A 26,371-nucleotide genomic window follows, 5' to 3' on the forward strand; every position below is an offset into this window, starting at 1 on the left:
TTTCGCCCGTCCTATGTTTATCCGGCTGGCGTCAAGGTGGTTTGTACATCACCCTTTCGTCCGGCAGCCGACTTTATTTTAACCGTTGTTTTACTTCCGGTCGGTAGCATCATGTACTTTTGGATTCTTTTGACGTTCGTTTTTACGAGTGTGGTTAAGTCTTTGTGCGAATTAAGATTTATTTGTTACGGATAAAATTTGATAAACACGAGTATTTCAATCTGTGTGTGTTTTAGGTAACCGTATAGTAGTTGTGTGCCAAATGCCCAAAAGTACCCCTAAAGGCAAAACGTTTAGGGGTAAAGTTATTAATTGCAGTATCATCCACCCATTTCCATATTACACAATCTTCTTGTGTTTTTAGCTCTGCTGTTCAAAATACGGACACAATTTCCAGAAGAAAAAAAAATGGAAAGCACCCTCTTATCATCTGCACGATATATTTCCACAAAAAGTAAGTCCTTATATGCTTCAAATTCCTTTAATTTATGCACCACAACCTTCATGAATTATACTTTGAGCTTCAGATTTGTAAAATTGAAGTCCTGCTTCTGCTTATCTTGAATTTCTCTTTTTCTGTTAGAATGCTTGTTTGTGTATTCTTTTATAATTTTAATTCGTGTATTTTTAATTCAGGCAACAGCAATGTGAGGCAGTTTCAGAGTTCATTTAGTGGCAAATTGTTTGTTAACACTCACTTTACTAAAAGTAGTGATGCATATACTAACTACAAAAGTAGCACTGTTAAGATCACTTCATTGGTAAGATTACTTTTTCTTATATTCAAGATCAAATTCAATGCAACATAAATAATTGTTTACTAAACCACTTGGGTATAACCCAGTGGCGAGTTCCCTGTGAAGCAAAAGACCCAGGTTCGAATCTTGGTAATGCCCAACATCGAATTAAAAATGGGCTCTTGAACGGAGGGGCGTCAATGTGCGCAATTCACCCAGTTACGGGTCTCATCGCTCGGGGGCTCGTCACCCAGGAGTTTTACTCGCTAGTGGGGACCCAAAAAATAAAAAATAATTGTATACTTTTATGTTGCTTTGTTTATCAACTGTTCATGTTCTTTTGTTGCGTTTTTTAGTTTTCACTTGGTAAAAAGAAGGCCAAGGTAACTAAAAGAGAGACTGTTATCCCAGATCCAGATTATCGAATACCGGTTGTTCTTCTTGGTTTGTACTGATTCCATAATCCTTTCATAAAATTGCTTTGAATGATGTTTAAACACACATCCATATTTCCCTTGGTTTATATACCAAACTTCCAGATGAAATAAAGACTAATTGTGAGTGTGGGAAATTATATGATTTTGTCTTGTCAAAAAAAGAACAACCCCCAACAACGCATAAACAGGTGAACGGGAAAGGTTTTCTCTGTTCAGGTTACCTAGGAGGGCGATCCGGGTTATCGCATGACCATTTCCGACTGTTTTCCTAGTCATCATAAGATGTGCTACTAGCCTACTAGTGTGGTTTTAACCTAAGACTCTTTTGGGATATTTTGTGATAACATCCCCAAACAACAATCATTGAAAATCTTGAAAAAAATCTAGTAAATAATGTTTTATTATGATTAAACAGGTGTATCCGGTTTGTTAGTATATCAAGATAATCTAATTGCAGCTGCTCCTGTTGGTCTTCTTGGCTTACTTTTATTGTTTCAGGTGATCACGACTTGCATTTTATCTCTTTCAGCTCAATATTTATTTTGCAAATTTTATGGTTTTAAGATTAGTCGTCGAGTAATAAATCTCATGGTTTAGGGTGGGTGAAATCATTTAACTTAAGAATTTGCAGTAGAAGTTTTAGCACCATTACTGTCAACTACAGAATTTGTACATAACTTGTACTATAAGAATGAATCTGAATTTGAGTTTCTTTTAACTGATTGTTTACAGACAACAAGAGTGAGGTTTGTCTTCGACGACGAAGCTCTGGTTTGTGACCTAAACCTTGTTTTTCTTAATTAGTGCAAAACGCGTATATGTACATATGCGTTTTAGATAAAAGAGTGGATTAATAGTTGTTCTCATGAGTTGTATACATTGTTTTCTTAACAACTTAAGGAGGTAAAAGTGGGACAAGAACTTGATGATTCGGGTGAAAACGTGTTTGTTGGCGGCAAAAACCGTTGGAAGTGAGTGTTCGTATTTTTTCCAATTTTACCCAGGATTAAGCAATAGATACATGAACTAACATCTTTACAGATACTCTTCATTCATAAACTGGGAGCTCTGGTGGCCAAGTTTTCCGATTCTGGTGTACTTCAAAGAAGCTCAGACGAAACCCGAAGGACAAGTCCATTTCTTCCCAGTGATTTTCGTGAGTACATATTACCGAACACATAATGTTTGTCCTCTATGAAGATACATGGTTAATAATTAATACGTGTCTCTCTTTTGTTAGAACGGGAAACAGTTGTACGATGTTATGGTGGAACGAGCTGGCCCTTCGAAGACTAGTACCCCAAAGTAGTTCTATCCGTAAAGATAAATGAATTTATGAGGTACAAGAACTCTACATAGCATAAAAAGTTAGCTGTTTTGTTTTGGGTATTGTTTATGATGACATACCATACTTTTGCAGGAAGGAAATTTTCTATCCGTAACGTATCCATTATGAAGATACATTTGTGTTACAGTATACAATGTTTAGTTAATGTCATACATATTTAAGTGAATTGAAGATTGTACTTTTTACCAAACCGATACATAACAATCTGTATAAATGAAGAAATGATCACACATAATCTTTGTTAGATCCATTGAGGCATAAGTAACTGAGTGACTTGATACTTTTTTTCTAAGTACTTGCTTACAAGTACATCGGATAATACAATGAAGCCTGTAAGAGTTCATTGATTGGACCTAATCTTATAAAGACCTAATTTCTTATCATATAACTTGACGACAAAACTGATGACAACTTTGCACCAAACATACATACAAGATACAACAATTCACCCAGCAGCGACAGAGGGCAAGAAATTCATCAACCTGTCAAAGTCATAGCTTCTGTATCGTTAGTTCCTTCAAAGAACTTGCTAATCTCTGAAACACCTTAAGATTATGACCGACTTTGTCCTGCAAAATAATAGAACACAGCGTATACTCGTTATTATATATTTGTGCTTTCTATCAAACTAAAGATACATGTATTCGTTTAAAACTGTAAGTTCTAACAGTTTTGAAAGTAATAAACATACCTCTCTTAGCACCTCAAGTCTTTCCACTATCGGAAGAAGCTTTGAACAAAATGCATTTAGGTCATCCTCGACTTCTCTAGTTGAAGCATATGTAAGCGCCTTATTAGCTTGACTAGAATCGGGTAAGGAACTGCCAAAATATAATAATGTCAGATCAACAAAAACATCATTAAACTAGAAGGGAATATATATATATATATATATATATATATATATATATATATATATATATATAGTGGTAGGATCAAGAGGGAAGTAACCATTCGGGGGAAGCGGGGGGAAGCAAAAACTTTTTTTTTTTTTCGTTTTTTGAAAAAACTTTGTTCACGAACATTATAGATGAGATGAAAATATGAACATTTAGTAGAGACACTTTGTGATAAATGTTTTTATTTTGGCGGGAAAACGCTCGAAGAAGTAATATATAACAATTATCGTGTTTTTCGAGCGTATTTTGAGGTTTTAGCTATTGGGGTTTAGATATTAGGATTTAGATATTAGGGTTTATAGGGTTTAGATATTAGGGTTTAGAAATTTAGGGTTTAGGGTTTAAATTTAGGGTTTAGATTTAGGATTTAGATTGAGTTTTTAACATGAACGGTTTAGAGTTTAGGGTTTAGGGTTTGGTGTTTTGGGGAATAAACCCAAAACACCAAACCCTAAACCCTAAACTCTAAATCGGGCTAAATTTTACTTCACAAAACATGGAAAAAAAACGTTCATATTCTTCACGAACAATATTATCTTGAATGTTAGTTTTGTCGATCGTTTTCCCGCCTAAATAATAACATTCGTCACGAAGTGTCTCTTCTAAATGTTCATATTTTTGTGTGATCTTGATGCCGGAAAAAAAAAATATTTTGCTTCCCCCCGCTTCCCCCCGATTGGTTACTTCCCCATTGATCCTGCCCCTATATATATATATATATATATATATATATATATATATATATATATATATATATATATATACGCCACGAGTTATGGGCATACTTGTTCTGAAAATGGATGAGAAAAATGTTGAGCAAATTCTCTGCAAGTAGAAGCACAAGAGTTATAAGCCGGTCCTTATTTCCAGCCACCCGACACATCTCCACCATTGCAATGTACCTCCTGTACCAAGTAATCCAATAGCATCAATTAGCATGTAATAACAAATTTTATTTTTCAATTGGGAAAGACAAGAATTTCTTTTGAAAATCGGTTAATTATGCAAATTCAGTCAGTAAAAATCAGCAATATTAGTGAAAGATCCAGTTTGAAGCATGGGTCCTAGTAATGTTACAGTACCTTTTCTGGATATTATCTGACGATGCAACTTGATCTTCAGGAACACACATGGCAATAATTTCATCTACTTCTTGTCGTGGTAGTTCATTTACATCTTGAATCTGAACACGGACAATTATATTTCAGCTGTATGTATACTCACGTATAAAGATGGCCAAATGGGTGGTGTGGGTATGTTGGGTAACAAATCAAAACAGTTAGTGGGTCATCAATCACAAAATTATTTTATTTCCGTAATAATTTATATGAATTAAGAAATACTTTTGAAAGTTTTATGAACTACAGAAACATTACAGGTGACTTCAGAGCTGTTGAGATAAAATGTAGCCCAAATCGACCAATTCATATGTCTCATAATAATAATTCATATAATATAGAGTAGTGACCTTGTTAAGCAATAAAGATTTTTCATCTGCGGCATTTTCAAGAGCAGTGGTCACGGAGTTCAGAAGGAACCCAAGCAAGCTTAATGTTGGTTGCTGTTGTCCAGGTGGCACACTATAATCGGTTGAATTGTTTGAAACCTGGTCATGATATTGTGATCAGACATACCCAAAATAGTCAAGAATAACATTAACATTTAACATTTACCATAATAATAGCAGTCATTCTATACAAACCTGAAGTCTCAAGGATTTATTTTTAACGAGGAAATAGAGATAAGAGCTCAAGCTAAAGCACAGGCGAAATGCACTTAATTCCATTTTTCTCTGTTTCTGAAATTATTTGAGAGGAATATTAATTAGCCAAAATTGCTATTAAGGTTCATCTGTGGATAATGATTAATGGCTCCGCCAACAGAACTTACTGATTGAGCTGAAGAAAGAAGTATCGAGTCACGTGAAAAAAGAGTGTGCATTAATCCAAAGAGCCCTTGAACAAAACCATACTCAGCACCCTCCTCATATGGCCAAACCTGAAAAAGGTGAGCAACGGATGAGCAAGAAACATAAAATTCAGGTCATGGTCAAATGAGTCAAAAGTTGCATAAAGTATATTTTTAATGCATAAACCATCCTACATTATTCTAATCGATATTAGATTGATATCTTTACTGAAACAAGAAACTATTGCAAATAATTTGCAATCATATTTGACACGACAGCTATTTGTAACTAACAGAAACAAATTCAGGACATGATCAAATGAGTCGATTTAACTGCTACCCAACCATTTGCACCACTGGTTGCTTATCAGAGCATACTATTATTATTAAAATAGGTCAAACTGCAAACCTTGCTAAGTATGCCAACAACAAGGTTCATCTGCTCCATTGCCAAATCATCAGCATCAGAAACATCCTGGCGAAGAACTTGATCAAAAAGTAGTTGATGCCCTTTGACAAAGTCAACAACTTCACGGACAATTTTATTCTTCACCTACAAGAGCACTAGGTTAATACCATACATGACAAAAGTAGTAGAAACCAATATTCGATCAAGTAACTTCGAAAATCACAACCGTATGATGTCAATGAAAGATAAAACGACGCTTACCTCAAAAAACTCTGAGGTCTCGACCAATGAGGTCAAAGAGAAGACCAATCGAAGTGATGGAGATACGACCATTCGTTGTCTGTGAACATCAGCGAACGAATCCTTCCCAAAATTAGAGTCAAAGCGTCTTAGGTTCCCCTGGGTAAAGATATAAGTAGCGTATATATCAATTTTGAAAAGGAGAAATAATTTATCAGAAAAGCATATTCAACTAACCTTGATTTGCATGTTTTGAGTCATGCATGAAGAGATGTGCTCAAACGCACCCATAGAGAAAAGAATTTGAGCCCCTGATTTACCATATTTATGGCTAATTCTCAATAGTAAAGCAAGTTCTGCCTCCAGAGCGCATAAACGTTGCAACGGATCTATTGAGTGCATGCTATCCTTTATTATGCAAAAAAATAAAAAAAAAATAAAAAAAAAATCAAAAGATAGATTAATTAAGAAAGTAAAAAACGCCCTAGCGAAGATCTATGTAGTGCATTCATATATCATAACAAACCTGATGTGAAACATTGCTGAGACTCATGAGGCAAGACCTCAGAAAGCCTCTGCTTTGAAGTTGACCTAAGAAAAACTTCTCGTGATCAATACAAATTAATGCATCAAGAACAAAAAGGGCCATTATCTTTCCAGATTCACTGCCTTGAGTTGCATCTTTAATGGCCTAAGTATGATAGGAATTGATAAAAAGAAAAAAGAAAAGTTAGAATAGACCCAATGAAGCTAGGTATGACAAGTAGCTATTCTAGATGAATATAGCACTAAAGTTAAAAACAAGAGTGATACTGAATGTATACATTCATGAATAAGTATTTATGGCAAGTTAAATTTGTTCCATATCCCCAACTAAGACAGTACAAATTACTCATAAACAGTACCCTTGTATTATATCAACAAACAATTCAGCATAAGATGGAACTCATTTAATGATACGCCACTTACAGCAGATGATTTATGTATAATGTAACATATTAAATTACGGAGTAGATTATATCACATCGATACACATTATCACATAACATATATATTTAACATAAATAGTAAGGAACAGACCAGATCTAAAATCAGTTGAGCTTCTTTTCGTATAATAGATAAGTTTGCACGTGCCAGCTCAACCTGATCCTCATCAATCTGAACAAATATAAAATATTAGTCTTGCTGCCCACAAATCAACAATCCAGGTAGTTATTAATAAATACCGACAGTCCAGGAGAGGAGTTTGAAGCATTCCTCATGCTTTATTATCTCAAATGCACATGTTTGTAGAATAAATCGGAGTTTATAAAAAAGAGTTGATAAAAGCCCAAAATTTCATTTTCAATAACCAAAGAAACTACTCACCTTCTCGAGATCCAAATCTTGCTCATCCACTAACAACGATTGCAAAATTGTAGTAGGCACATCTGGATCCAGTATGTGCTGACAGTACTGGAAGTAGCTTAAAAGTAACGTGTATTGGCTAAAAATGGCACATTAACAATAGTCAAGCATTATACATTATACATTATACATAATTATAGTATACAACAAGGACAATAAATTTCTTGATTAAGGCCATACCGTCTCCTTAATGCTTCTGATGTGTCATTTCTGAGCATTGCCATCATGATTTTATACAAGATAGAGTGACATGCACCATTTGAAAGCCGCTTTGTCATTAAAACATCAAGACAAGTGACAGTGTCGGAGTGTAACACACTTGGGCTAATAAACCTCTCATCGCGTAGTTTTGCCATACATGTAATTGAAACCTGAAATAAATAAAAAACACAAACTCATTAAGCGGCCATTCTGAAAATAATAAGACAGCCGCGTAATAATCATGCTAATTACAGCATGTACAAAAAGCTCTGTTACCTGAGTTAACATTAAGGCCATCTTTAAGGAACAATCTGGAGAGCTAGAAGCATTTAAAGATGCATCCAGCAACCTATAGGGAAAGGCAGAGCGTTATATGACATAAATGAATAGATAAAGTTACACAAACAACGAAAAAACACGCTAATGCAGAGAGAAAGCCATACTGAAACAATATTTCAGATCGGTTTTCCATGGAGGGCAACTTTCTTGAAGCTGAAATCTGGACCAGTCATACATACAGCATTGTTCAGATCACAGTTTCAGAGGAAAAAAAAAACTTATATATAGAATTAAATGGAATATTCACCTCAACGATTTGTGACCATCCCATTAACATATGGAGTTGAGCAGCCTGTTCCTCAAGGTTCTTGTTGTGTTTATATGCCCAGCGCAATAGTTGCTGAACGGTATTTCTTACTTCGTTCAATTCAACTTCATTGCCAAAGGAACTCAGCTGTGGATTGTCAAGATTGCACTTCTGAAGGAAAAAAAATAAGACAATTATATTATAATTTATAATATATAATGTATATAGGGATGAGATATATGACTTAGTCGGGAAAGAAAAAAAAAAGGGCACCTGCCAAAGTGTGTCTCGAAATGCATTTAGGTCAATCAACCGATCACCTCGTTCTGAGTAGTAATAAACACCCCCCTCTTCATCTGGATTCCCAAGTATATCATCAGCCTATCAGAAGAAATTGATCACGTAAGGACAATCAAATTACTTATAATCTGTGATGAGAACATTAAATAACTTGAAAATTACCACTGGTCCAAATTTTGTGTGAGAAAGAATCTCGGAATGCTTCATTGTTGTATCTGGAGACCTAAACTGGATAATTTCAAGCAACTCTAACACCTGCAGGTAAATTTCAGTAGTCATGAACAAGCAAACAAGTGTTAGAAAGAAGCAATAGACATAATAATACCAGTATCCACATACCTTACTCCTCCCAATGGCTCTGTTTGCAGTATCTTCAGGACTACTCTGAAGCAAAAGAATATTATTATCACTACCATATTCGGTTTCACCTTGACCAAACAGATGAGCAATTATGCGGTGACACACTTCTCGATGGCTGGATGATGACACATTGCCCACGTGCAATTCTAGAGCCAAAAGCTTTAACAGCCATGCTCTCTGAACCAATGACAACACATTACTTTAGTCATAAATATTACCCACGCACATCAACAGAGCCAAAAAAACAAAATACACAGCACACACACACGTGTGTGTTTTTGACTACTAATTTACCACCAATGACACATGGGCAAATTTAATAATTGGCTAGTAATCTAGTATCTTGAATGGTAAACAAGTTCCATATGGAGGTTCTTAAATTTCCACCTCAGAACCCTGCTATAACTGATAACAACCACGAACGTGGGTTGCAGAGTGCATCAGTCCTCAATTAATCATAAATATACATCAATGTACATTTCTATTATTGGCAAACGTACATTAATATTGTCTAAATATATAACACGTAAAATTTGATTGATTACAACATATTATGGATTAAAAGGCATAAATAATATGAACCTTCACAGATTTTACAGTTACACCATTCCGGTAAGTATATTAGTTTACTCAAGCAAATAGCATGTGAACAATGAATACATTCAAGAGAGTGGTGGCCGCATTCAAACACAGACATCATAATGATAACATATTAATCAAATTAGAGCAAGAAGCACAAAGAAGGTCAATACAGCAGGAATCCTAAAAAAAGACAAACCTGATGCAGAGAGCTAATTCGAAGTGGCTGGTTGCTATTTCTTTTTGGTAGTGGTGCAACACCAATGTTATCCAGATGCTGTTGCAATATCAATTCTATGTTAGATAGTAGGAGAATTAATGAAAACGGCTCCACTTTTAAAAAAGCACTTGTACCTTGACAAAAAATTGATACTTTCTGGTACTGAGCAGATCAATGGTAGGGCCACTGGTCAGTGAATCTGAACATAATTCATAAAGCAGCTGCAGGAGAGCACGACTTATCTTTATATATAACAAAAGACAGCATCGAGATGTAATATCTAAATATAATTAGGAGTACCTAACCTGAAAACCAAACTCATGTAGCATTGAGTTAATATCAGGCTTTGGTAGCGATTCCAGAATATCAAGAATAACCTTTAAACAACTGAAGAGACATACAGTTACTATAAAGACATAAGCCATGTAACATAATATACAGAAACTGAAAACCAAACAATCATTTTAATATCACGTTACCTGTAGTTGAACTTTGGTTGTAACACTGTCCTCTCGACAGGGGAATCAAGATCAAACCTCAGCAGGAAATGTGTTACGTTGGGAGCTGGGCGGTTAACATTATCAATGAGAAGCTGCAATATATAAATTCAAATTTGAAGTCAGGTCATACAAGAAAAAGAAGAGAAAGGAAGGAAAAGTCAAAACTACTAACTTGCATTATAAGAACACCCGAATCATCAGAGGTATTTTCGATAATTTGACACCCTTCTGATCTTTGCTCCAAGCAAGCAGCGTAATCTTCAATGAGAAGACCAACCGAGCTGGATTTCAGTAGTAACGGTACAAGCCCTACCATGCGAGAACTGTCACGTGCAAACACAAGATAATTCTAAAATCACAAGCATGCCAAATAATACATCAACTGAATAACTAATGACCAACTAAAGGAGATGGATGAGACAAACAGCAAAAAAAAACACAATGAAATATTCACTTTGTACCAATAGGCGATATGCGGTAATGTACTTCCATGTTTAACAGTTATGCAATATTCATACCAAGAAGTGGATATCCTTCCATTGAATGGTAGACAGGATCAAGAATGTGTCTTGCCATTATAAGTTGTATAATGGTAGGTATGTTTGTATTTGATGCTTATAAATTGCATATTTGGTAAAAGAAATATATAAACGAAAGAAGTATGTTGTATCAAATGTTTAAAAGTACATTGAATAGTACATTACCTTTTGCTTGCATTTTGCCCTAATAATATAAGCCAGATATAGTCAATAATAAAAATACCTTAAGATGCTCATTATTTTTATAGAGCGCTGTTGAATTTGTGGGTGAAAATCATATCTGATGTACTCCAACAAGGCTACAATCTGATTATGATCTTGAGAAAGAATGACATCAAAAGGCTGCAACGGAAGAACCAATCACGACATATAAGTAAATGAAATACGTTGTTGATGCCAATAAGTAATCAAGATTTAGTAATTAAAAACATGTCACATGTTTGTCATAACATCTACCACAACCCAAATATTGAAGTATATATGAACCATTTCATGCTATTACAAGCAAGTAACTTTAAAGGAGGATCAGAGAAATCAGATAAAAAAATATATGTGTAGTAACCTGGTAAAGGGGGCACCAAAATTCAGCAACCGATAAATCCTTCTCCAAAACCAGAATAATAATTTCAAGAGATAGAAGCACAGCTTTTTCAAGAAGTAAACCATAAGTCTGATTTGTCCGCTCAGCAATTATGGCATCCACTCCAGGCAATAGTATACCCATGATATTTCGAAACACGGTTTTTCCACTCATAAAGTCCTGCAAATATCAAATATGGAACATTCAAAATGATAAAAACAGACAGTTAGGGTAGAGATATGGATACATTAATACATGAGGTAGATGAAGATCATGCAATATAGCCACTCAAATATCATCATGGATATATGAATGTGTGAGCTTACTCTGAGTAATTCTATAACAGGAAGCTGCATCTGAAGTGGAGTTGACTGCGATGCCACTAGCTGAGAGTGACCAACCACGATGTCTTTATCTTCATCTTTTATGTCATACATACTCAAAATCCTGCGTATAACATGCCCAAAATATGTAATAATCAGATATTGGCTAAACTCTTTTACAAGAAAAACAAAAACTCAACAATGTCATCTTACATTTGAAAATGTTGAAGACATGCAACACCCAACTGCCATTTCTCAGAAGGATCTGCGTATGCCCGCTGAGAAAATGGTCCGAAAACATGATCATATATAAATCGGAAGATGCCTATAAATCTGTCGAAGATCCCAGTTAAGCTAAGAGGAAGACGTGCAAACAGTAAAAGAGAACTTGTAGAGAAATATTTGAAGTGAATCACTACCTACGTCCCCTATCAGTTGTGTCCCTTTCTTCAGCAATGAGGGCATTTAAAAGATTAAGAAATGAGATTGTGGAGGGATAGTGATCACTTCTTGCTTCTACCTCATTTAACTCAAATCTCATATCATAAACCTGTTTGGGTACACCATTGTTAATCTTCCCCTTGCATAACAAAGTGTTCATAAGAAAAAGAAAAAAAAAAGTATGTGAAAATTCAAGCAAGACAAACCTGAGAACCCGTTGTTTGCCCAACTTGAGGGCCAACCACCACTGGTAAATCGTATTGCTCAAGAAAACCCCAAATGGTATCTTTAGAGTTTGGAAAAACGTGAATAAAAGTCAATATTGAATTACGCAGAGCACCCTACAACACAACAGGCAACAAGTGAAGAAAATGAAAGAATTGTGAAACCCTATACGAAAAGAAAGGTATCGGTACAAACCTTTAAATAAGGAGGCACGTTTTCATAACTAAGAAGTTTAAATAATGGCTCAATATCAGGAAACCATGTCTTCCTTTCAATTGGATTCCCATTTTCCACAACCTATCAGACATGAGAAAAGAATACCACACCCAGTTAATCAAGTTCGTGTATACAAAAGGTAAAGTAGACCAAATATTACTTATTACTGAAAGATATAATAAAACAGCTATCACCTTGCGAAGAACACACAGATAAGCAACAAGAGCTTTTGCATCTCCCTCTTGAATCTCGGGTAATATCGTACCCGTGCTCTGAGATGATTGCTTGAACTTATCCTCATAAATAGACAAGCAATCAAATAAAGTATTCCAAGAAATAGATCGAAACGTTCTACCCTGCAATAATTCATACACTGTGGATGCACCCTCCTCGCTCGAAGCCTGAAAGAAGATATATGATGCAATTTGGAAAACACATCATCGATTGAAAAAAATTAAGGGTATTAGAGATACTAAAAGACCAGATCGCAATTATACACACCAGTGTACTAAGCATCTTCAAAAACGCTACAAGTGTCTGAAAATTAGTGTGATCCTCTCCAGCAAACTTCACAAAGGTCCATATGACATCATTGCCAGATAGAAGTTCAGGTTCTTTCTGTGGTAAAAATCAAGAATGGTAAGTAGCTCCAAAATAAAACAATTCTTAGGTAAAACAATATGATCAGAAATGAAGGAACAGATGGGCATACTTATGAATACAAACTCCCATACAAATGAAAATGGCATACTAGTTATACATCAAACAACGCTTTTGGAGTTTATATCACAGCACACTAAAAGAAATAATGTATTTTATATCCACAGCTCTAATGTAGCAAAATTAACTTCAGATCTAATCATGTGAATCTTTAAAAGAAGACACAATGAGAAGTATACTAACCTCATAAATTTCACTGACAAACTCGAGGAGAGAAACAAAAGTTTGAGGGGCAGATTCAGCAGCTTGCTGATTATCTAAAGCATGATCATGTGAGCCAGACATTTTGTATGGGCTAAGAGCAACCATGGCCTTCTCCTTGGTTTCTTTGACCTGCCAAACATGCAAAAACGATCCTTTCAAGAAGAAATCAATTTGAAAAAGTGACGGCTTGTACAGCACAGATATGGCATACTATTATGACTCAAGCTCAAGGGATAATATGAGGTATCATGACATCGTGGAAGACCGTAATCAACAAATATGTTAACATATGTATGTAGACATGACAGACCTTGTCTCTAGCAAGTGGGTGAGATAGAAAAGATGTTATCAGCTTGTGCAAGTATGCATTATACATGTAGATCATATCCTCGTCATCATTCTGTGAAACATATAACGACATGAAATGCTAAACGATAAGTAGAAGGTTTCCAACTACGTCTTGTTTTGGCATTTGACTTTATCCTTACAACTTTAATAAAAAAACAAGCTTTAAAAGAAAAACACACCTGGTAAGCAGGAGTTCGAAGAACCGTGTTAAGCAGAAACTGGAATACGTTGCTCGAAAAAATAACCTCCAGGCATGAATTAATATTTCTCGTGTCATTAATTGTCTCCCTTACATCAGTTACATCTTGTATTATCATCAGGTGCACAGCCCAAGCAAGTCTAACACAGTTCATACAGCCCTCAATCCTTTGATCATTCCCAATAGCCATAACCTGTTGGAAACACAAAGCTAACAGGTTTCAAATATTGCTTACTTAAAAGTGAATTGAATAAGGGATTTGCGCTTACAGTTTCATGAAAATCATGCTTAAATGAAGCATCCTGTGACAAGATAGACATTTTGTCTGGCGATGCGCTGAGAGCATCAGATATCAAAGAAATTGTAAGGGAAAAAAGAAGGCTATATGTGATCTGCAGCAGATTAAAGGTCGGTCAGTTACTCAGACAGCAAAAAGAGAATCTGAAAACAAAGTAATTTAGTCTATGGCAAAAACCGTACCTGGTTTTTTACAATGTCAGTACTGCCAGAGATGTCCCCTGCACTATCTTTCAAAGTGGTAAATATATCTTTCACATCCTTCGGACCTGAAAGTGAAGCACTCAGCAATCAAAACTTATGCTCTTCAAATTGAAATTACAACAATAACAATAACGAGGTGATCCCCTATCAATTAATAACCTCAGCAGGCTAGTTGACAATAATGAAATAGGCAACCAATTTAAATAGATGAAAAATAAAGAAAACGACTGAAAGAGCATAAAGTATCATTAAGTAGCTTACTTGCACGGACAACCAGCAGTGATAGAACAAGACAGTGACCAAGAATGAGTCTCTCCCTGCAAACAACAGCTCGTCTTTCTACAAGAGCACCCCTCGAGTCAAGAATATAACGCTCGGAGCTGGGCCCGCCCAAACCAGCCGGTTCTTCTCGATTGAGTTCCTGGAAGCGAACACAAACATTGTGGTTCATTGATAACAAACTATTAACAGAATGAAAAGTACGATAAGAATAAATACATAAATAAAACAAAACACGGATTACCTTTATAAGAGAAATCAGACGTTGTCGAAGCCCGCTACTAATTAAGTCTTCAGTGTATCTTAAAATGTCACCTTGGACATCAGCCTCAAGTCCTTGATCTAACACAACTGCCTACAACACGCAAGAGACAGTAGATAATGACTGAAATGATACAAGGATGATTCTTCCAATCCAGGGTATATAAAGAAAAAATAATTAGTTAGTGTGGGATAAAACATGAAACTATACCCGTAACAGTGTATATAAAGCTGTTATTAGATCTCTTCTCTCTGTATACCAAAGCCCCGCTGCAAGGCGTACAATATCCAACGGGCCTCTCCCTAGTAATCCCCACTAAACGAAAGTAATGCATACACAACAGTCATATAAGAGATGCCACTCGAACTAGACTGAGTAAATTGACGATAAGAATAAGGCCTACCTCTTGATTAGCAGAAACAAGCAGCCGCACAGAGTCTATTTCATTGAGATGAAGATCATCACTCAGCTTAAGAGCCTAAATCATACATAATGAAATGAGAGAAAATCCAAGACAACTGAACATAAAAGACTCCATTAGGTGAAGTGAACTAACGATTTGAACATCCTGATCATCGAGTGGAATTGGCCCTGAATCAGGAAGCCTGACTTCTTTTGACTGAACTTGTGCTCTGTCAGAAGGCTTCGGTGGCTACATATAAAAAGTAGATCAAACACAAAAAACTTAACCAAACCAATCCACATACCAGTCCCAATGAAAGATGTTAAACAGAGATATACATCACAAGCCATTCAAGCAATATATACACAGATAATCAAACTTCCCTCTTTTTACTTCAAAGTTTTAACTCAAATTCTGTAATTGCTCTTGTTTCTTAACTATATATATATATATATATATATATATATATATATATATATATATATATATATATATATATATATATATATATATATATATATATATATATATATATATATATATATATATATATATATATATATATATATATATACATATACATATCTATATGTATATGTATATACATATACATATACATATGTATATGTATATACATATACATATGTACGTATGTACGTATACATATACATATGTACATATGTATGTACATATGTACATATGTATGTACATATGTACATATGTATGTACATATGTACATATACATATACATATGTACATATACATATACATATGTACATATGTACATATACATCATATATACTGAAACTTGCATACTGTCTATATAAAAGATGCAAGATTACAGATTAAAGATATAAACACGCGTATACATATAGAATGTATAGTCAACATAAATTAGTACCGGAAAAGATAGGAGAGACCGGAGAGAAGGAAGAGATTGACGAATAGTGTGAATGAGTTGAATCTTCTCCGACGGCGAAGGAGGAGTGGAACCTAAGAGCGTGGACTCAATGGTGGAAAGCAATTGCTTAGCAGAGACCATCTCCGGTTCCGGCGATGTTGCAGACGGAGAGAGTAGAAGGGCTAAAGGCGGGAAATATTTGCCCTAGTTTTGATTGAGGGTTTTGGGTTTTGATGGCAGTGGTGGTTTGGGAAATTAGGGTTTTTTTTATTTTAAGGGGGGTGTTTGAGGCTGTGTATATAAGTTTTGGTTCTGCTTTATAAATACGCGAATTGTTACGAGTATTACCGTTAATTTGAATTTATTTTAATTATTTAACTTGAATATGAAATTTATTTATTTAATAAATCTATTATAATAATTTATTTTATTTTATTTATTTTTTAATTTATAATACATATATTTTTCTTGTGTACTAAATAATAAGTTTTACACATGTAATAAATAACAAGTTTTATAATACACATGTAATAAATACTAAGTTCTACTATTTAACTGTTATATTTTTGTGTATTTTTACTATTATAAAACAATATATATATATATATATATATATATATATATATATATATATATATATATATATATATATATATATATATGGGTAGGATCAAGAGTGAAGTAACCATTCGGGGGGAAGTGGGGGGAAGCGAAAACTTTTTTTTTTCGTTTTTTGAAAAAACTTTGTTCACGAACATTATAGATGAGATGAAAATATGAACATTTAGTAGAGACACTTTGTGATAAATGTTTTTATTTTGGCGGAAAAATGCTCGAAGAAGTAATATATAACAATTATCGTGTTTTTCGAGCATATGTTGAGTTTTTAGCTATTGGGGTTTAGATATTAGGGTTTATAGGGTTTAGATATTAGGGTTTAGAAATTTAGGGTTTAGGGTTTAGATTTAGGATTTAGATTGAGTTTTTAACACGAACAGTTTAGAGTTTAGGGTTTGGGGTTTAGGGTTTGGTGTTTTGGGTTTATGGAATAAACCCAAAACACCAAACCCTAAACCCTAAACTCTAAATCGGGCTGAATTTTACTTCACAAAACATGAAAAAAAGACGTTCATATTCTTCACGAACAATATTATCTTGAATGTAATTTTTGTCGATCGTTTTCCCGCCTAAATAATGACATTCATCACGAAGTGTCTCTTCTAAATGTTCATATTTTCGTGTGATCTTGATGTCGGAAAAAAAAATCCAAAAAATTCAGCCCCGCTTCCCCCCGATTCCCCCCGATTGGTTACTTCCCCATTGATACTGCCCCTATATATATATATATATATATATATATATATATATATATATATATATATATATATATATATATATATATATATATATATATATATTGTTTTATATTTTAAATATAAAAAATTAGTGTGTATGTGTGTGTCTATATAACAGTTTTATTATATGTTGTATTATATTATAGATAAAAAAATATTGTATGTACATGAAAAACTCATTTAGACTTGCGAGCAGAGCTCAAGTTCGAACAAGTTTGCTAGAAGAACTTCGAAATATTTTCACGCTCGGGCTCGAGTTCTTTTAGGTCACAACTGTATGTTTTCACTCAACAAAAGGGTGACTCTTACTGACATCCCTAACCAATATTGGGGATACGACGAGAACATATCCGGTCAAGTTTGCACATAAGTCCTACATTCACAATAATATGCAAACAAGTTATGGATGTGTGGTGTAAGCTTCATACATCGGGCCAGAAAGACTGAAGCTCGATTTCCAAGGTTGACTTGTCCATCAGATGACGTCAACATTATCATGCCCATTAAAACAAACTACATTACTTTCATGTAAACAATACCTTATATTGATAATTAATACTACCTTTGTCTCTAATTTATTGTCCATTATTTGATATTGGAATGTCCCAAATTAATTGTACATTTTCATAAATAAATTCTATTATGTTCTTAATGTATTAATGTATATGGATAAGATTAAATGGAAAAATAAAAAAGGTAAACTGGAAGTAAACAGAAAGTACAGTACTTTTATGACATTTTCTCAAATAATATATTTTTTTGTCAAACGACGATAATATGAGACGAGGGGAGTATTGTGTAGTATATGACAAATTACACACTCTATATTTCTCATACTTCTTCTATCTCTAAAATCTATGTAAAACCAACTAATTCGAGTTCTCAACCTGCTTAGAACTCCTTCAAATATTTGTTCAATCACCCTCGTATATTCCATATAGTTATCAGGATCTACCCGTTTATATTGAGAAACATGGATATAACCAATTGACTAACTCTTTCCATTCAAGTCGTAAAATAATTGATCACTAATGATTTTTTTATTCGAAAAGCAAACTTTTTATTAAACACGAAACCCCAATAAGGCGGGCTAGCCTTGTGACGATCCGAAAATTTCCGACTAAATTTAAACTTAATCTTTATATGATTTCGATACGATAAGCAAAGTATGTAATGTTGAGTCTAGAAAATTTTGAAACGATGTTCATATATTCAATTGACCTTTGACTGCTCTCGACGATTCACGAACAATTAATAGTAACTTGTTATGTGTGTGTGTGTGTGTATATATATATATATATATAATAATTGGAAATATAATTTTAAACATTATAGGTTGCTATATTTAAAATTAATTATGTAAAATAAAAAAAATAAAAAAAAAAGATATTATAATTATTTAAAGCATAACTATATATAAATAAAGTATATTAAAAATAAATATTAAATAATTGTAATATTCGTTGGACGTTTCGATTATAATTTAGAGAAGTTTAATTCGAACTAATGTGATTTTAAAATAAACGGTGACCCGAAAATGAGTTCTATAAATTTTAGGCTTACTAAAAATGTAATTAGGATATAGTTTTTAAATTTTAGAATTTTTTATATTTTACTCAGAAAAGAGAGGGACAGTTGATGTAATTTTTATTTAACAAATTAAGGATTGAATTTTATACCATAATGACCAAAATAAATAAATATATTTAATTTAAAAATTTGGGAATTTTTCTGAAGACTTTTATGTGAAACTGTTTAGCAATGGACCCGATGTATTTGGATGTCGGCGTAGAAAGAATACAAGAGTCCGATGGCTGTGCTTTTTAAATTCTAAAATATCCACAAACTTTTACACATTCATTTTGTGAAGTAGTATTATATTATTTATTATATGTACTGTGTTTCACTGTTTTTCTTTTAACTCTTTCATGATACATGGATTATGATATATTATATTGTATATAAAATATATATCAATAAGTATGTAGATATTTAGAGATATGAATGATCCATCTATAAAACATTAAACCATCTCTTATTCCCATTTGCATCTTCGGTCTTCCACCGCCAACCATCACCGGCATCCACCACCATTAGAACACTACGAAACCACCTGCTCTAATTATTCGATGGCTACTCGTGGTTACATTTCTGTTTTCTATTTCCTTTTCGGTTCACCATAGAACCATCATCACTAAGACTTCTATTCGATCACCATCACATCATCACTTTCACACTACACCTTCCACCGTCCGGTTACTCTCTCACCACTCCATCGTTGAACACCCCTCTTGATCGAAACCCCACCATCGACAAAACTGCTATTGCATATATATATTTTTGTTACTCGTTGTTGCTTGTGTTATTGTTCGAACAACACCCATTAAACAACCTACCTTCACCTTCAATTGATCACCAATTCGTTGAACCACCTTATATATATACATATATGAGAATATATATCCCATCCATCACCACCACCACTTCCAACCACCGGATTCCACCACCTTCAAACTTAAAACACCATGATCATCTTTCTCTCTCTCTCTCTCTCTCTCTCTCTCTCTCTCTCTCTCCTGTTTTGGTTCTCGCCAATCATCACCTCTACAACTCCATCACCGACAACCATCTCCCACCATCTGCGTGAACTTGAACCACCCTTATCACTCGGCACCTATTTGATAACCACCATCCAACTCCAACTACAAACAACCACCTTAACCACATGCAGCTGCTCATTTTTTTGTACAACAGCTCGACAAAAATCAACACACTTTGTGATACTTTGTGACTACTGTTTACGTTTTCTGTTTCTAAACAAACCATTCATAAACCACCAACTCTCCTACTATGATATTAATGTTTCAACCTACGAAACACCACCACCGATGCAATATTATGGATGCTGCTATATTCATTTTTTTTTGTTTAACAAACACCACTGCCACTAACTTATGTTTCTAATCAATTCGAAGACAACCACTAAACCAAACCACCATCTTCAACCTTGAACACACACCATAAACGAATCAATGTTACGCTGATATGTTTCTGTTTTTCTGTCACCTTAAACCGCCATCGTCAGGTGCTGCAAACTGTTTAGGTTCAGCTCACGAAACCTACTATTTTGTTGCTACGATTTACTATTTGAAGTATATAAAATTACTGCAACTTTCCATTCCTATTTGTTATCAAAACCCAAAACCCACTTGCTCTAGTTTTTAACATTCGACAGCTGTTACATTTGTTTTCTTCGAGTTACTGATTTAACGAGGATTGAGTTAACAGTTTTTTTTCTTTTTTCTTTTCTATTTCAATTCAATGAATTAAAAAAGGAGCCACTTATTGTTGGTTAAGAAAATGGCAGACAAGTTAACCCCACATTCATCCCACTTCCCACTAGTTAATTATAAATAAATAAATAAAAAAGGAGAGAAGCCTAAATTCTTTTATTGATCAACCAGCTCGTCGATTAAACTGGTTAGCTTGGGCCGTGATTCTAAAAAGTTACTGGGCCACGAATTATTGTGCATACAGGCCGATAAGTTTCTTAGCTTGTTGGGCCGTATTTTCCCTGCTTTGTTGGGCTGCTAGTCCGTGTTGTTTGAGCCGAATCAAAATATTTTTGGTTGGGCCGTGAGATTTAGCTATTGGGCCGTAAACTTTGATTTAGATGTTGGGCCAGATTGTTATATAGATGACGGGTTAAATATGTTGGGTTAAGAGATATAATACAAAAACAGAATTGGAGCCATGGTTAAGGGGTGTGTGGGTGAGCGAGAGGTTGCGGGTTCGAACCCGGGCAATGGCGTATTATTTTTAGGAGCTTGTTTTCTTCGAAGGTTGTATTCTAAAATTATTATTATTTTTATTATTATTATTATTATTATTATTATTATTATTATTATTGTTATTATTATCATTATTAGTAAAAGTATTATTATTATAGATATTATAGTTATTATTACTACTACTATTATTATTATTATCATTCTTATTATATAAAGTATTAAAAATTTAAAAGTTGTATTAAACTAGTGATTTATAATAAGATTATCTTTATTATTAAAACTATCATTATTATTATCCTTAATAAGATTTTTAATATTATTATCATTATTATTAGTATTAGTATTAGTATTATCATTCATTATTATTATTTTTATCATTAATAACATTATTTTAGTATTATTATTAATATATTAACAAACAAATGATATATATATATATATATATATATATATATATATATATATATATATAAATTTAATACATATAACATAACAAAATTAATATTTTATTTATTTAAAATATATAAAATTAGTACATGAAACATATAAGGTATTAATATGATAAAGATATAACGAATGAATTTATATATAAATTTGTTCGATTACCATTATATGTGTTAATATATATATATATATATATATATATATATATATATATATATAAATATATATATATATATATATAAATGATATAGGTTCGTGAATTCAAGGCCAACCCCGCATTGTTCAATATCGTTATATGTATTTTTACTATAAAATACAGTATGGTGAGTTTCATTTGCTCCCTTTTTAAATGCTTTTGCAATATATATTTTTGGGACTGAGAATACATGCGCTATTTTTATAACTGTTTTACGAAATAGACACAAGTAATCGAAACTACGTTATATGGCTGGATTATTAAACCGAATATGCCCATTTTTAGTCTGGTAATCTAAGAATTAGGGAACAGACACCCTAATTGACGCGAATCCTAAAGATAGATCTATTGGGCCCAACAAGCCCCATCCAAAGTACCGGATGCTTTAGTACTTCGAATTTATCATGTCCGAAGGGAGTCCCGGAATGATAGGGGATATTCTATATGCATCTTGTTAAGGTCGGTTACCAGGTGTTCACCATATGAATGATTTTTATCTCTATGTATGGGATGTATATTGAAATATGAAATCTTGTGGTCTATTAAAATGATGAAAATGATCGATTATGATAAACTAATGAACTCACCAACCTTTTGGTTGACACTTGAAAGCATGTTTATTCTCAGGTATGAAAGAAATCTTCCGTTGTGCATTTGCTCATATTAGAGATATTACTTGGAGTCATTCATGACATATTTCGAAAGACGTTGCATTCGAGTCGTCGAGTTCATCAAGATTATTACTAAGTCAATTATAGTTGGATATATTATGAAGTGGTATGCATGCCGTCAACTTTCGATGTAATGAAAGTTTGTCTTTTAAAAACGAATGCAATGTTTGTAAAATGTATCATATAGAGGTCAAGTACCTCGCGATGTAACCAAATGTAATGTATTCGTCCAGATGGATTAAGACGGGTCACGACAAGCCTATTACAAGAGACCCGAAAATGAAACACGTAAATGTTAATGTACAAACATTAAGAGAGGTAGTTGCGGAGTAAGCAACTCTACACACATGACATTAAACAAAACATGACCAATGACCCGAGATCCAAACTAGCCAATTCAATTTGTGGTTCTTTAGACGACTCGATATCCATTCATATGACTTTAGTTGAATTTCCATTACACCCGTAGCACCATTCAAATAGTTGTTGTTGAACACTTTTTGATTGCGATTGTTCCAAATCAAATAAGCACACTACCATTCAATAGCTTGCCAAACGCTCGAACTTAGTGTAGATAATGTGCGGCTACAATTTCCACGAAAAGCTTCATTTATGCTTAAGTTTGTGACCGCACCTAATCCCCACCATTTGTAAACACGTTCCCAAATATCCATCGCATGACGGCAAAAAAATTAACGCGTGATCGATACTTTCCACGTCATCATCACATAATAGGCATCTAACGGAATCGAGATTGATACCTCTTTTGTTGAGTTCGGTACGAACCGGGATCCGTCTTTTCAGTACCCTCCATATGAAGATGAACACTTTACAAGGCATGAATTTATTCTTAAGAGTTTTGACATGTTGGTTCCTGTTGTTTCTTATAATCGTATCATCGATGAGACCCAAGATTTTGTTGTTGTGAAAATACCGCTCGATGCTAGTATCCAGATCCAATAATCCCTATCCCTGTCATGTTTATTGTACGCATGTAATAAATCAGTGAGTACATCAAGTTCAGAGAGTGCACGTCATGTATGGTTTTTGTTCCAATTCCAGCTCGTCAACACCTGTTAATCGTTCCAAGTGATCATGTCCCGCACGCTTACGTCCTGATTTGATTCAAGATGATACATGCGGTTGAATTTGACTTTTAAAGGCAGCTCGCATATCCATGGGTCGTTCCAGAAGGCAATGTCCACACCATCACTGCTTAACTTTGAAAACGAATTTGCAAAATTGAAATCCAAACCTTCGATAGAAAACCCTGCACGCAAAATATTAATCCAAACACTACTCGCCCCTTGCGGCCCATTAAGGCCCGAAGGAGGTTGTAGTCCATTAGAACCATAAATACTTTTGATAATCGTAACCCAACGTGAGTTGGGCTCGGTTTTTTCCCCTCCAAAACCATTTTCCCAAAAGAGCTATCTTTTTACCCCGAAGAGACCCGATATTTAAGCCCCCTCTTCGTAAGGAATTGATCATTAATGATTAAAATTGTATAAAGCATTATTATATTTTAAAATAATTTGATATGTTCGCTTTTTAGTTTTTATTAACTCGTTAACTAACTAATAAAAATGAATTATAATACAAGTATAATTGGTTGATCGGGATTAAAAAAAGTTATGTCGGTCGTCCCTCAACTCGTATTCAAATTACACACGTCATCCTTAATCTTTTTTTTCTTTGGCTCGTCCTTGTTGTTATACAATTTAACCTTGTCGTCTCTCCATCTACATTTTGTTCCTTTTTCTTTTAAAAGTAGATCTTGTGCGAATCACGTGGAGGTATTTCAGTCTCTTTCCTCGTTTACTCCTTTTAATATCCTTTCCTCTTTACCAAATTTGAACATGAAAGTCCAAAATGCAACATCATCTTATCCTTCACCTAAAACATCGTTAATCATCAACATCATTCAAACTTTTCAAATCTTACAATATCATCATAAACTCCATTAGATTTATAAACAAAAACATAACCATCATCATCACCTTCATTCTTCATCTTCAAGCTCTAAATTAGGCATTGAGCTCAAATATGTTTTTGTTATCACTTATTTGAGATATATAAACCTTTGGTTGAATCAAAAACAAGCAAAAACTTTCCAGATCTAAAGCTATTCGCTCTGTCAACAAAAATCAAACTAAATGTTCGTGAATTAAATTTTTGAGATCTACATGTTGTTTAATTTTAAGATGATGATTGACAAAGATTAGGAAAGTGATTTTGAACACCCTTCATGAAGGTTTCGTTATCTAAAATTTCTCATAATACATTTTTGATCTTAATGTTCAACTTGTGATAATCGCTGATATTTATCAATGATTTTTGCAATTGTTGTTGTTTTGATGGAAGAATCTTCGCAAGAGATGTTAGTTGATCATTAAAAATTCATTGAAATCAATCTCATGGCATAGTTTGATCAAATCATTACTTTGAGAATTCAGAAAAGTCGGTACTGTAACTTCTATGATTTCGATGAACAAAAATGTGGTGCTTCAAGCTTACCGGTCTGTAATATTTTCGAGTTACCGAATTTGGTTACAGGAATTGGTTACTCATATGTTCAAATCACTACTTTGAACAAAGCTAGTGCTTCAAATGTATTATGGATTTCAATTTTGAGCTTACTGTGTGGTGTATGTGTTTTTATGGTGATGATGATACAGAGTAACATTTTGCATGTGAATAGAGTTGTAAATATGTCATTTGATGAGTGCCAATAGCAACTGTGATTTTGTTTTCCTTTGATTATTTGATAATAATGGTTAAATTTATTTTGATTATTTTGTAATAATAGTTAAACCTAAACAAGTGAGTGATATTAGGGTTTATGATTTTAGGATAAATGAAAAAGGAAAAATGGAGAAGAAGTGGAAAATGAGATGTTAATGTGGATAAAATATCAGGGTTTGTGAAATATTGGAGAAGAAGATGAAGGTAAGGAAGAAATGATAAAAACACTAAAATATCCTCACGCGCATGTCATGTGACTAGGGGGTGTTCACAATCGGATATCCGAAAATTCGGATATCCGAATTTCTGATATCCGAATATTCGGATAGTGAATTTGGTCATCCGAAATCTGAATTTTCGGATTCGGATATCGGATTATCCGAATATCCGAATTTTAGTTTGAAAGTGATACAAAACTGATTGAATCTGATGTATAGTTCGATATACAGTAATTGAGTTGATTCATAAATTGATAAAAATACAAGTATTGGCGTAAAAACATGTACTGTCTACTTACTTTTCAAAATTTAGCAAATAAAATAATATGCATCCTAATCGTAATTTAAAAATTAGTCAAATAATGCAAGATTGTATGAGTATATGACGATTGCACCGAAACATGATACATTCTAACATACTACTCTGTATGAAGCTACAGGACATATAATAACAAGTAAATGTAATTATTAACTATTAAATATTTGGATCTTGATCTACAAAATAGAGATGAAAAGATGAAGATGAGGTGAAAAGATGAAGATGAACATTAAATGCATAAATAGAGAATGAATATGAGATGATGAGATTGAGGAGCAAGCAAACTTTCAGATCTGGGTTCTTTTTAACTTTAAAGCAATATGAGATATGAGATTCTTAGACGGAAATATATATAAAATA

The 26,371-nt window shown here is 33.7% G+C and overlaps 2 protein-coding genes across 3 annotated transcripts; one reads left to right on the forward strand and one right to left on the reverse strand.

Moving 5' to 3' along the window:
- Positions 1-305: 305 nt before the first annotated feature.
- Positions 306-2,772, forward strand: LOC139839847 (uncharacterized). The gene is made up of 9 exons (XM_071830020.1): positions 306-454; positions 637-761; positions 1,094-1,181; positions 1,590-1,672; positions 1,907-1,945; positions 2,075-2,145; positions 2,216-2,330; positions 2,415-2,514; positions 2,595-2,772. The coding sequence occupies exons 1-8, from the start codon at positions 409-411 to the stop codon at positions 2,481-2,483; spliced, it is 636 nt and encodes a 211-aa protein (XP_071686121.1). The 5' UTR covers positions 306-408; the 3' UTR covers positions 2,484-2,514; positions 2,595-2,772.
- On the reverse strand, positions 2,632-16,509 carry LOC139839846 (nuclear pore complex protein NUP205). Of its 2 annotated transcripts, XM_071830018.1 has the most exons (45): positions 16,273-16,509; positions 15,525-15,620; positions 15,372-15,446; positions 15,179-15,283; positions 14,951-15,061; positions 14,689-14,848; positions 14,407-14,492; positions 14,196-14,318; positions 13,907-14,119; positions 13,690-13,779; positions 13,359-13,508; positions 12,957-13,073; positions 12,650-12,856; positions 12,435-12,536; positions 12,221-12,355; positions 11,993-12,123; positions 11,787-11,906; positions 11,577-11,697; positions 11,233-11,430; positions 10,894-11,012; positions 10,304-10,454; positions 10,111-10,223; positions 9,937-10,018; positions 9,766-9,852; positions 9,611-9,688; positions 8,812-9,009; positions 8,635-8,727; positions 8,446-8,553; positions 8,173-8,343; positions 8,030-8,085; positions 7,863-7,935; positions 7,566-7,756; positions 7,347-7,464; positions 7,059-7,136; positions 6,505-6,669; positions 6,216-6,386; positions 6,000-6,137; positions 5,739-5,882; positions 5,312-5,419; positions 5,124-5,219; positions 4,890-5,027; positions 4,504-4,604; positions 4,207-4,326; positions 3,214-3,343; positions 2,632-3,091 (listed from the first exon to the last, which is right to left on the reverse strand). In XM_071830018.1, exons 1-45 carry the CDS (start codon positions 16,411-16,413, stop codon positions 3,014-3,016), a joined length of 5,586 nt encoding a protein of 1,861 aa, XP_071686119.1. In that variant the 5' UTR covers positions 16,414-16,509; the 3' UTR covers positions 2,632-3,013. The 2 variants fall into 2 exon arrangements, with proteins under 2 accessions (XP_071686119.1, XP_071686120.1); XM_071830019.1 differs by lacking the exon at positions 13,690-13,779.
- Between the last annotated feature and the right edge of the window lie 9,862 nt (positions 16,510-26,371).

The sequence above is a fragment of the Rutidosis leptorrhynchoides genome, chromosome 4 (genome assembly GCF_046630445.1).
Source record: "Rutidosis leptorrhynchoides isolate AG116_Rl617_1_P2 chromosome 4, CSIRO_AGI_Rlap_v1, whole genome shotgun sequence".
NCBI classification, from domain to species: domain Eukaryota; kingdom Viridiplantae; phylum Streptophyta; class Magnoliopsida; order Asterales; family Asteraceae; genus Rutidosis; species Rutidosis leptorrhynchoides.

Excerpts from the sequence above, each read along its gene's own strand:
- LOC139839846 (XM_071830018.1), bottom strand. The coding sequence starts at position 16,413 with ATGGTCTCTGCTAAGCAATTGCTTTCCACCATTGAGTCCACGCTCTTA. Across the intron at positions 7,936-8,029 it reads CGATCTGAAATATTGTTTCA|GTTGCTGGATGCATCTTTAA; the intron begins GTATGGCTTTCT and ends CTTTCCCTATAG. Across the intron at positions 4,327-4,503 it reads TCAGATAATATCCAGAAAAG|GAGGTACATTGCAATGGTGG; the intron begins GTACTGTAACAT and ends TACTTGGTACAG.
- LOC139839847 (XM_071830020.1), top strand. The coding sequence starts at position 409 with ATGGAAAGCACCCTCTTATCATCTGCACGATATATTTCCACAAAAA. Across the intron at positions 455-636 it reads ACGATATATTTCCACAAAAA|GCAACAGCAATGTGAGGCAG; the intron begins GTAAGTCCTTAT and ends TTTTTAATTCAG. Across the intron at positions 2,146-2,215 it reads GGCGGCAAAAACCGTTGGAA|ATACTCTTCATTCATAAACT; the intron begins GTGAGTGTTCGT and ends ACATCTTTACAG.